We start from the raw sequence: 12758 nt of genomic DNA, 5'->3' as shown, positions 1-12758 counted from the left end.
GTCGGTTAAAAGAAGTGACCTTTTGTTTTGCTAATTTGATCTATCACTAGTTTATGCTGCCCTTAGTAAGGACACAATAAAAAACACCCGGTGACAAATTCCCTTTAAAACCAGAAAACCAAGTGACAATCGTGTATGAAAAGCACCTTGTGACAGTTTCTCACTCTATGATAATTTGTGTTAAAGTGGCTCAGTACAGCATCTTTACAAAGGTGGTTCCTGAAAACTATGCCCAAGATATACTTGTATAGCACTGACATCACAAGAGCATAGCGTTTATACTGGCTTCTCCATGGATCACTACTGTGTGGAAAGAGCAGAACATGTTACATGACAATGTGTAGCCGTCACATGTGAGTTACAGACACATAACCCTAAGGGCTGGCGTACATGCTATTGTTGTCAGTCAATTGATCCTTTATTCGTTCTCAGGTGACATCACTGAACAGACAAATCTTTGCCCCCACGATCACTGCGATATATTCATATTTATTTGTGTGTATTTCATCAGCAGCTCTTGTTGCCTTTGCTTTTAGAAGCTTTTCATGTTAGGTTGAAGGGGTTCTCTGGGAAGGATTTAATATGGCCGCCAGCAACTTGTCCTAGAATATGAGCAGGACTGGTGCCACCACTTGCAGAGCTGCCTAGTGGGGGTGACAGGACAGGGCCTCACTATACTCTACAATACATGGTAATGATGTGATCCTATCTACGATATGCCATCAAGCAGCCCAACAGGAAAACTCACCAACATGAAGTTTGCCGGTGGACATTTTTAATAATTTCCAAGAGAAGCCCTTTAAGTGCTCCTTACAGCAATTTATCTGTTTTAGCAATGATTTTACAAAAGTAATACCCACGTCTGGACACTAGTTACAGTACAGCAGTTTTAAAACCTACACCTATACAGGCATGTACAAAAGATAAATAATTTAAAAGTTGGAATGTTTGTCCTATATGTTACACTTTACATTTCTACAGGTCAGAAATAATTTTATTGTTAATTGTCCCCATCAAGGATTTTCTTAGGCTTCCGGTGTTTGGAGATTGCATTCCAGATCCTGCAGAGAGGTCCACCCCTGGGACACAGAGAAAATCATCAGTTTCTGCATAACGGATATTACTACAATCTGTACGCTTTCTTATATTTCATAAAAAGGACTCCATTTTCTCAAGATAGAAAATCAATACAATCTTGTGTCCTTCCTATAAAATGCACACATTCTTTTTTAACATGGACTGATGGGTGGCATGTGTCAGATGTGTCGTTTTTTCCATTTGCACCTCATCTCCAGATATGTTGAGTTTAAAGGCAGACACATCTGTATGAAGCAAATGGTCCACCTTTCCAACTGATATTTAACACCACAGGTCATGATTTCTAATTACCCATCACAGTTTAATACCTCAGTTTTAGATTTTTCAGGTCTTCTTTGGTGACCTCATGCAGAATGTCATAAAGGGTATAATCTTCTTCAACAAACTGGAAAGTTAATAGATATGGAAGAGGTGAGAGAAGATTAAACTAGTGCAGCACAATGACGTGGCAGATGTTCTAAGCATTACCTGCTCCACAACCTCTTCAGCAACACCCTGCTGTCTCAGCCAGTCCACCAGCTCTTGGTCTCCTTTAATACCAATAGACACATAGGATGCAGATCTGGGGAAATCTAAAAAGAAAAACAAGAAATGCCACTACAATAATCCATACTAACTGTGCTCCTTAATAAGCTATGGGTTAGAAGCCAATAAATGCACTACCTAGGCTGGGGTAGGAATATTTACCAATGCTAGATTTGATCTGAAGGAGATGCAAGTCATGGCCCCTTTGTTCCAGACATTGTTTTAAGAGAAACTGATATTCTTTTTCCTTTTGAACAAGCTCTTCCAATAATCTGTGACCAAAAGAAAACCAAACAATAAAAAGGGCCCACTAAACAAAACCCATATGGACATTAAGTCATGTATACTGTAGCTGTGATGCACAATCTTGATGTCCACCATCACCGCCACACTCAATTCCATAAAAACTAAACCCATCCACTCATTATTATAACTATTCCTCTCCAAGAAAAGCCACCAATTCAACCATTTAATGACTAGCTATTTGTTTTCAGCTTTTGCCTCTTAATGAAAAATTAGTTTTTACATTGCATTTTTTTATATTGTACATATTTCACACTTGTTAGTCTACTTTCACACTTGCGGCAGAGGAATCCGGCATTTGTAAGACTGATCAGGATCCTGATCCATCTTACAAATGCATTGAAATGCCGGATCAGTCTTTCCGGTGTCATCCGGAAAAAACGGATCTAGCATTTTTTTTTTTTCGGTCTGCGCATGGGACGGATCCGGCATTGCAGTATTTTGAATGCCGGATCCGGCACTAATACATTCCTATGGAAAAAAAAATGCCGGATCCGGCATTCCGGCAAGTGTTCCGGATTTGTGGCCAGAGATAAAACCGGATCATGCTGTGGTATCATCTCAGTCCTGATCAGTCAAAAAGACTGAACTGAAGACATCCTGATGCATTCTGAACAGAATGCTCTCCATTCAGAATGTATGGGGAAAAAAACTGATCAGTTCTTTTCCGGTATTGAGCCCCTAGGACGGAACTCTATGCCGGAAAAGAATAACGCTAGTGTGAAAGTAGCCTTAATTGAGTTTTCAGGTTGTTTTGGTCGTGTGGATACAAAATTTTTTTTATCGTACGTAAAGTATGTGCAATATGTATTATTATTTTTTTTAAATTGCTTATTTATTATTTTTTTCAGTTTTATTACTGTTTTACTAAATTATTTTATACTCTGCTATGCTAATTTTATGCTAATACATTATGTGGGTCTCTATGACACAGGCTGGGCTGTGGTTAGGATAATACTAGTGTGCCCTAATGGCAAGACTGCTTAGCTTACAGCCCTGGGGTCCTTTCTAGGTCTCCAGGGCTGACTGCAGAACACTTACCCAGCCTCCAATCAGATTACTGGGATCCAATCAGAGGTGGAAATCCATTTTGATTATGGTCATAGACTGTGGCAATCAACAGTTGGAGCTACTTCCAATCCTGGCTGTAGAACAGAAGCCTGTTCGTTACAGTTCATTTGCAGAGAGTAGTGCTCACAGAAGCGCTCAGCTCCCTCTAAAAGATGGTCGACAAAAGACATTGGTGTGGTCCTTAAAGCGTTAATGGAGCCAAACGTATATTTCTGCAAGACATTAGATTGCATGACGCTCATAATGATTTTCAGAACCTCAGGAACCTCTGTGAAGCCATGCTCATAAAAATGCATGAGAACATTTTGGTGTGCTTCTCACAAGAAATAATGTCCTCTGCAGCCTTTCCCTTGCCTGTTCCTGTTAGCTCAACAATGTGACAGCAATGTAGCGCCGCCAAGTTACTGACCGGGCAGACTGAAATTTTTGCCATAGTGTGGAATCCATTTATAGCAATTAAAAAGAAAAAAAACAAACTGATTTATATTGCTTAGGTTTTATTTACAAGCCTGTGAGATCCATTTCATACCAAATTATTTTTTTTTGCTCAAAAGGAGAATGCTTTCCCATCATAACTGAAACATTCGATAGAAACGTTTCACTTCTCCCTTTTCCTGGAATTTGTTCCCATATTTGATAATAAACCAGCGGACTGAATATCTCCAGGACAGTGTGGATTAGGACTTGCTCTGTGGTAAAGCTTTGGTCATGCTACCTGTTGGTCTCTTGTTTCAGTTTCCCAAGCTGTAGGTTTAGCTGATGACCTTGTGTCTCATGTGAAACAACTGAGCTAAGCGTGCTCACACCGGATGTGATGATGGGCTCTTCAGAACCATTATGCTGAATGGGATGGTAATCCTCATCTTCCGCTTCCTTGTCTACTTCACTCTCTGATGCAGGCCCCAAGTGTGTTCTAAGCTCTGTGAGGTACAAGGAAGACAAGGTAACAGCTACTCAGTACTTACCAAATACTGACCTTGACAACTAGAAAAACATTTCACATATGGAGGAAATGGCAAACTAGGATAAAGTAGGGAATCAATATAAAGAGCCCTATTCCATAAAAAAAAAAAAAGTCTTAAACACATCCAGCTCAACTGAAGTATCATATTACACGTGTCAATACATGACTATGGAGAGGGGAGGGGAGTGAGGAAGTGCTGAGTGAGACAGGACTCCAGGAGAGACATCAAAGAGACTGCTGCAGCTACATAGGAAGTTCATATCTCAGCAAAAGTGCTTTATTTACAACCATACAGGTCAGTACGTCTCTGTAATGTCCTCCATGGTCCTGGGGCTGATTCTCCTCTACTTTCTGTGTGCAGTGGATGGAAGCTAGTCTCCATCCACCATCTCTGAGAAGCAGGCCCAGGATAATGGAGGACATTAAAGAGAAGTACTGACCTGTAGGGTTGTGAATAAAAAATCCTTGGTTATTGCCAAACAAAATGAAAACAACCATACACAACCTGAAAGTAGTAAGCATCTGCACACCTGTGCAAAGTTTCAGGGGACCTGCCCCATTTTCGAACATGAATGGGAGGTCCTCCAAAACGACAGACAGGTGCGCTGGGGAGGCCCCCAAAAACTTTATATAAGTGTGCAGACTATCTTCTCTCTTGTGGCTTCTCTGCATAAATTTTATTTGCGCTCTCTTTGACTTTGTATGTATGCCTTACATGGCTGAGATGGGTATACCATGTGTAAGCACTGGCCAGGGGCGGCTGGAATTACAGTACAGAAATTTCCATTCCAGCTGCACTCTACTGTTTCTGTAACACCAATAGCAGTCAATGGGAATTATGCAAACAGCATAACTCAGCAAGCTATGCCGTTTCTGGTAACTTGGTATTTAGAGAGGACCTGTCACCAAAAATGCAGTGCAATCTCAGTCTGATTATGGTCAGACCCCCATCAATCAGCAAGTGATGGCCATAGAAACACAAGTATATATTATTATATAGACTATAGATATTCTCACTTGATAAACAGAACGATCAACATAGAAAGCAAGAATGTTGACATTTTAATACTTTAAAAAAAAAAAAAATATATATATATATATATATATATATATATATATATATATATATACTTCAATTACAGAAAAAAAATCTGTAAAGTGTGAATAGAACCAAATCCTCCTGAGAGGACAGACAGAGAAGATGTCCTGTTATTACCACTTACCAGGTATAAGGATAGTGACAGCTGCCTGCACTGCACGTCGAATAATATTATCCATAGCAAACATCCAATGAGGCCGGATTAAGTGGTTCCTTAAGACTTTATTAACCTGAGAAAATATTTCACCCAACAAGGACACATGAAATAAACTCCACAAGTGCATCTTCCATATTACTGAATGAAATTTTTTATCCTATTATTAGTAAACTGATTGTGACCACTCACCGCATCTTGGAAGCCAAACAGGACGAGCTGGATTTGATTTATAGATGTGCTGTCAAAGTCCAGGTCCACTTTGAGCTTGGATATGGTGGAAGCCATAACTCTGTGCTCCGGGGAGCGCATAAAGTCCCTTAGGATACTAATAATTTGTTTGATGTGAGTGACTGAAAGCTGCACTTCTTCAGAGCTCTGCGGAATAATGTATTGCATTACCTTTACAATATGCATCCTGCTGTAGTGCAAAACACTCATTCACCCAGTTGCTATCATTTTACTTCCAGATTAATAGGGTTTAAGTCATTCTTCTCCTACTTGTATTTAAATAGAACAAGGAGACGGTTTCTATGTAGTCCATAGATATATATGCACAATATATACGATATGTAATATGTAGTAATCCAATGGACATTTATTGGTGTACAGTTACATAGTCAAATCATGGATTCAACAAGTCTACTTAATGTCACCAAAATTTCAATTATTCTCCAATTTCAATACTGAGGAAGCGTTTTTCTTCCTTTTTTCATCGTTGCCTTCTAAGAGCTATAACATTTAAATTTTTTCGTCTATATAGCTGTATAGCTTGTTTTATGCGAGACAAGTTGTAGGTTTTAATGGTGTGATTTTCGGGTACAGATAACTTTCTGATTAACTTGTATTAACTCTTTCTTGGAGGGAGGGTTTTTACCTCGTTCATTTTTCGGTATAAATAACACAATATCTTTATTCTCTGGGTCAGTACAATTACAGTGATACCAAATACACTTTTTTTTAGTTTTTTACTACTTTTGTGCAATAAAACCCCTTTTTTTAAAATGAAAAAAATCTTTTTGCATTGCTGCTACCCAAGACCCATAACTTTTTTTTTTTCCTATGGATTATTCTTTCTATGGAGTTGTGTGAGAACTTGATTTTTGCGGGACAACTTGTAATTTTCATTGGTATAATTTTGGAGTAAATTTAAAAAAATAAGCTTTTTGATTGCTTGTTATTAAGTTTTTTCGGTGGCAACTAAGAATAAATTAGCAATTCTGTCATTTTTTTAATTTATTTGTTTACGGTATTCACCATAGGGAATAATTTACATGATATTTAATGTCCGGGTCATTACGGATGTAGCGATACCAAACATATGGGGGGGGGATTTTTTTTGCAATTTTTTTTTATTGAAAAGAGTATTTTCAATCGGAAAAGAAGCATTATTTTTTTTACTGTAATTTTTTTTTTAACCTGTACATTTTTATTAGTACAAACTTACACATTTTTAATAACAGAAAATAGAACAAAAAATGGTACATCAAAGCATGTGTCGGGGGCACTCAAAGGGCCACTGAGATGAGAAAAAGTACAAAAACGGATTATATAGTGGTACAAATCACTTATCTATAACCAATGAATCAATACTAGTACCCAGGAAGAATATTTTTTATTTTAATGAATGTGTTTGTTTGTTTTTACCACTTAATAGTCCCACAAGGGGACTATAACGGACAATATTCTGATTGCTTTTAAAATACAATGCACTATCCATATAGTGCATTGCATTTTAAAGCCAGTGGTTTACTGACATTGATCAGCAGCCTGTGCCAGAGAGGCACAGCCTGCTGGAAACTACTCAAGGCAGGCTTTTACACACAGCGGCACCCCGTGATCACATTTGCGGGGTGCCGATGGGAGACAGAGGGAGTCCACTCCCTCTGTCAGTGCTTCACATGCAGCGTGCGCCACGCGGCATGTAAACTATTAAATAGCCTGGACTGTCCTTCCTGCCGCTCCGGGCTGTTAGAGCAAGGGGACCCATGCAGCGCTTAGACAGGGCCGCCGTGAAAAGGCGTATCAGTGGTCACTAAGGGGTTAACAGACCTCTTTTTTCCCATCTGATAATTCAACAATCTATACCCCTGCACTCCCGTGTTTCGATCCAGGGACATGCGGCAGCCGTATACTGATAACTTGCTATACCAGGTGTTGTATCTTTCAAATCGTCCTATACTGAAAAGTATTACACTAGGAGCGCCATGTTTCTTTTCTCTCTATATATAACTGATATGTAGATTGCCTACAGCTAATGGACATCAAGTAGGAAAGAAATGTGTGCAAAAAGGATTTTTTAGGGAGCTGAGCTAAAAAGGGGGTAGTGTCCCTGAGACTAAGGCCTCTTTCACATGAATGATACGGATTAGGTCCGGATGCGTTCAGGGTGCGTTCTGGAAAACTCGCAACATTTCGCAAGCAAGTTCAGTCAGTTTTGTTTGCGATTGCGTTCAGTTGTTATCGCACGGGTGAAATGCGCATTGATGAGTTTTTCACGTGCGTGATAGAAAACTGAATGTTTACAAACAACATCTCTTAGCAACCATCGGTGAAAAACACATCGCATCCGCACTTGCTTGCAGATGCGATTTTCACGCAGCCCCATTAACTTCTATGGGGCCAGCGTTGCGTCAAAAATGCAGAATATAGAACATGCTGCGATTTTCATGCAACGCACAAGTGATGCGTGAAAAACAACGCTAATTACACAGACCTATTGAAATGAATGGGTCCGGATTCAGTGAGGGCGCAGTGCATTCGCATCACGCATTTCACCCACGTGGAATACTCGCTCATGTGAAAGGGGCCTAAAAGGGGGTAAATGAAGGTAAAACTCCACCTTAAACTTGCCCCCTTCCCATTCCTTCACTTCATACTCTACCCACCCTCCACCGCACTTGTCATTCCATGGCCCCTTTCCTCGTCTCCTCCCACTTCACCCCATCCCTTGTAGTGCAACCTTATGCATTATAAATTATTGTACCTGCATAAGACATTCTTGTAGATTTGAGGACACTTTATTCTGCTCTTCCTTGAGGATTTTGTAGAGTATCGCACGACGTTCACTATCCTTTCTGAGAAGAAACAGACCAGAATCCCGCTCATCAGGAGAAGTGGGGGTACTTCTGTCTTCTGAGATGGAGCCCTCATCTGGCACACTGTGTGATAGATTTAATACATGTATTTACAAGACTTTGTATTCTCTATAATTTCCAGCACAATTACTTGTAAGGAGAACATTTACATGCACGTTCAGTATTGCTATAGAAAAGGGATCAGCAACCTTTGGCACTCCAGCTGCTGTGAAACTACAACTCCCAGCAAGTATGCTTTCTTGGCTGTTCTTGTAACTCCCACAGAAGTGAAAGGAGCATTTTGGGAGTTGTAGTTTACGAACAGCTGGAGTGCCGGAGGCTGCAGATCCCTGCTATAGAAGAACGCAATTTTCTAATTATTCTTGTATTTTCTAATACTGCCCTCTTAGATGTTTAATCCCATGGCTGAGCAGCTACAATTCATGAAGACAATGACATGCCCCAAGTTTAATTGATAATTTTAGTGTAGTTTTCATATGCAAAGTTTAAAGGTGAAGTAGCAAAAATAACCCTGTCTACATTTATATTTCTATTCCAATTTATTACAATGGGGTGTACTGTATATATTACACACTCTATACTGATATTATACATTATTCTGACAGTTCTACTGAGCTACCATTTAGCTTACAGTAAAGAAAAACAACAAAAAAAGAACAAAGTACAAAAAGAAGCATATACCAAGCTGAACTAAGCCTTCAGTGTCAACAGTGCACTTACCTTAATAAGCTGGACATAGGAGCTTTGTTGGAGGTTTCTGAACTGCATCTTTTAGCCTTTTCAAAGAATAGTTCATGCTTTGCATCCGAGTCAGGCGATACCGATCCATGCTCACTACTACTACTACCTGGCAATTCTCCGGGCACTGCCAGCGGAAGAGATGAACTGCGATTGAAATCTGCAACCGTAACACTTGTCAAATTAAACTGTGCTTTTTATTAAAGAGAAACTGACTTTCACTCATCTTAAGCAAATACAGAGTTTATGGCCAGCTAAAGTAAGGTTCTCTAAATTCATCAGTAAGGAATACAGTGCTCAGTCATAGCGCTCCCACTAACAGGTGTCAAGTATCTGTAGAATGAACAACAAAAATAATTTCATAATCTAGCAGAACCCGTCGGAGGAATATCTGGGGACCTATATAGACAGAAGATTGTCAATAGGTTTAGCCGATAAAAATTTCATGTTTGGAAAACTAGATTGTATTTTTTAATGGCACCATTTGGTGGTAGATACAACTTGTAGTGGTTGGGTGGAGTAGGTTGGTTCCATATGGATAGCGCAGTCACTATACTTTATCAGATACAAGTTGTTGATTAAAGTTTTTAGGCAATCTATTCTGCTGCACCTTTGGCCTATTATGCCCCTGGCTTCCACAGTAACCCATATCCACCCTGTGATGTGAGGGCTTTACAGGCAGTCTGTAACCGCTGTCTAACTTTAAGATGCAATGGTCACTATTGCCTGCAGCATCTCAGTGGCTAAATGGCTGCGATCGGGAATTACAGCCCAACTGTCAACTCTTGCCTGGCTACAGTGATTGCACTGGGCCAGTTTCTGAACCAGTGTGAACACCGTTCTATAATAGTACACCATGGAGTCACATCTACCTCCGTACCTTAACGTACTAATATGTCAAGATGTAAGAAGGGGTTACAGGAATACTAAACCACTAAATGAATGATGAAAGTACACAGGTGATAATCTTTCTCACACTGTTAGTCTTCAACATTTCCTTCATGTTACTGAAACAAAGGGGTTAATATTCTGATAATCTGTTTAATTTTCAGATGGAGAATGGCTGAGGGGGCAAGGTTTAGCACAGAGGATAGGGCTCAATAATTATTTTGCACTACTGCAAACTGGGCAGAGGGAGAAGCTCCTGCTGCAGCCAGCTGTCTTAGGGTCCTTGCACACGACCGTATGCCCTCCGAGACATACGGTCCGTGAGCGGGCCATATGTTCCAGAGCAGAATTGATCGTGCGCATGGGAGCACACAGCATCATAGATTACAATGATGCTGTGCACGTCGGCCCGCCCGCGGTGCTATTGTGCCGCACTCATATGATCTTATCAGTACAGGACAATAGTCCCGCGGGCGGCCCAATGTGCACAGCATAATTGTTGTTCAATCACTTATTAAAGAAGTAATCACAAATAGGTAGGACATCATGTCCATTAACATTGCAGCATACACATCAAAGTATTGTTCAGTTAGGCTACTGAATGAAAATTGTAAGACATGTACAGAATAGCATCCCGCAATCCCAAGAATAATTAACCCACATTACAAATACATATATGACAAGACAACAAGATCACAAGACACACAAGGGTATATACACAAACATGGAAGGTATCCTACCATGAAACCCAATTAATCATTCCAGAGCATCTGATGAATTATTGGCCTGAACTAACCAAACATGGAATGCTTGAGACCCTTTAAAGAGAAGCCATGGCGTCCATAAAATCAGATACTTTTGGTCCCAACCTTCATCCTCTGCTATTAACTCCTCCATCCTACGTATATTTTCGAACGTCTCCAACCACTCCCCAACCTATGGGGCATCCCGAGATTTCCAGTGCCTCGGCACCACCAAACGAGCCGCTTGAACAAAAAATCTCAGGAGGCCACGCTTAACTAAACGAATGGGACCTGGAACCATTGAAAGCAAAGCACCTTCTAGTGTCTAACGGGTCGTGGAACCGGACATCTTATTATATAGATCATTCAGTGCGGTCCAAAAAGGGACAATTTTTGGGCATTGCCACCAAATATGAGACATCGTACCAACTGCCCCCTCACACCTCCAACATATATTTGAGCATGTCGGGTAAAAGGAGTATAAGACGGCAGGAGTCCTATACCATCTGGAGAGGATCTTAAATTTTTTCTCCTGCAGCCCGCAACAGATGGAGGACTTGTGAGACAGAGTGAATGCCTTAGCCCATTGTTCTGCAGAGAATTCCCTGCCTAATTCTTTCTCCCATGCCCGTACACAGGGCAAGGAGGAGGGAGGTCCACCACCCTCCTGGAGCAGCCCGTACATCAGAGACACCAAATGAGAAGGCGGGGATTTTTGGGTACACAGCGCCTCAAAGGATGTTAGATCCCTAGATAAAGAAGCGATCGAGCCCAGGGACAAAATTAAATGCTTGACCCCGTTATAATGTACCCAAGTCCCCCTCTCATTTTGTCCCGGGAAAGAATCCAAAGGACGAACGTGAGTCTTCGTTAACAGTTGATACACTCTCACATTATCCTCCCTACGTAAACCCAATACCTCCTCCCGCTCCACACCCATCGGGAAGCTAGGGTTATTGAATATTGGCGTCATGGGACCCGGGAAGGCCGTACACCCTGAGGATTCCGCACACCTGTCCCACACCTGAAGGACATCTACCGTAAGGAACGGGAGCCTGTTACTATGTAAAGATTTGGACACCCACAGAAGATTCTGAGGTGGTTCCCCCACTTCTTTCCTCTCAAAGTTAACCCATCTTTTAGAGGCCTCACCATGAAACCAATCCAATATACACTCACCTAAAGAATTATTAGGAACACCTGTTCTATTTCTCATTAATGCAATTATCTAGTCAACCAATCACATGGAAGTTGCTTCAATGCATTTAGGGGGGTGGTCCTGGTCAAGACAATCTCCTGAACTCCAAACTGAATGTCAGAATGGGAAAGAAAGGTGATTTCAGCAATTTTGAGCGTGGCATGGTTGTTGGTGCCAGACGGACGGTCTGAGGATTTCACAATCTGCTCAGTTACTGGGATTTTCACGCACAACCATTTCTAGGGTTTACAAAGAATGGTGTGAAAAGGGAAAAACATCCAGTATGCGGCAGTCCTGTGGGTAAAAATGCCTTGTGGATGCTAGAGGTCAGAGGAGAATGGGCCGACTGATTCAAGCTGATAGAAGAGCAACGTTGACTGAAATAACCACTCGTTACAACCGAGGTATGCAGCAAAGCATTTGTGAAGCCACAACACGCACAACCTTGAGGCGGATGGGCTACAACAGCAGAAGACCCCACCGGGTACCACTCATCTCCACTACAAATAGGAAAAAGAGGCTACAATTTGCACGAGCTCACCAAAATTGGACTGTTGAAGACTGGAAAAATGTTGCCTGGTCTGATGAGTCTCGATTTCTGTTGAGACATTCAAATGGTAGAGTCCGAATTTGGCGTAAACAGAATGAGAACATGTATCCATCCTCTGATGGCTACTTCCAGCAGGATAATGCACCATGTCACAAAGCTCGAATCATTTCAAATTGGTTTCTTGAACATGACAATGAGTTCACTGTACTAAAATGGCCCCCACAGTCACCAGATCTCAACCCAATAGAGCATCTTTGGGATGTGGTGGAACGGGAGCTTCGTGCCCTGGATGTGCATCCCTCAAATCTCCATCAACTGCAAGATGCTAT

The 12758-nt window shown here is 41.0% G+C and overlaps 1 protein-coding gene across 2 annotated transcripts in view; it reads right to left on the bottom strand.

Annotated features, from left to right (window-relative positions):
- Positions 1-250: 250 nt before the first annotated feature.
- MAP3K15 (mitogen-activated protein kinase kinase kinase 15) overlaps positions 251-12758 on the bottom strand; it is a 177641-nt gene continuing 165133 nt past the window's right edge. For both annotated transcript variants that reach the window (XM_040423677.1, XM_040423678.1), the window contains 9 exons: positions 9033-9210; positions 8201-8375; positions 5407-5592; positions 5185-5290; positions 3713-3917; positions 1786-1895; positions 1567-1670; positions 1407-1483; positions 251-1079 (listed from right to left, as the gene is read on the bottom strand). In XM_040423677.1, coding sequence (XP_040279611.1) covers positions 1001-1079; positions 1407-1483; positions 1567-1670; positions 1786-1895; positions 3713-3917; positions 5185-5290; positions 5407-5592; positions 8201-8375; positions 9033-9210 — 1220 coding nt within the window. In that variant the 3' untranslated portion in view covers positions 251-1000. The remainder of the gene's footprint in view (positions 1080-1406; positions 1484-1566; positions 1671-1785; positions 1896-3712; positions 3918-5184; positions 5291-5406; positions 5593-8200; positions 8376-9032; positions 9211-12758) is intronic.

Source organism: Bufo bufo, chromosome 3, assembly GCF_905171765.1.
Source record: "Bufo bufo chromosome 3, aBufBuf1.1, whole genome shotgun sequence".
Taxonomy (NCBI): domain Eukaryota; kingdom Metazoa; phylum Chordata; class Amphibia; order Anura; family Bufonidae; genus Bufo; species Bufo bufo.
The sequence above is the reverse complement of the archived record's forward strand: the minus strand, read 5'-3'. Positions and strand labels throughout refer to the sequence as shown.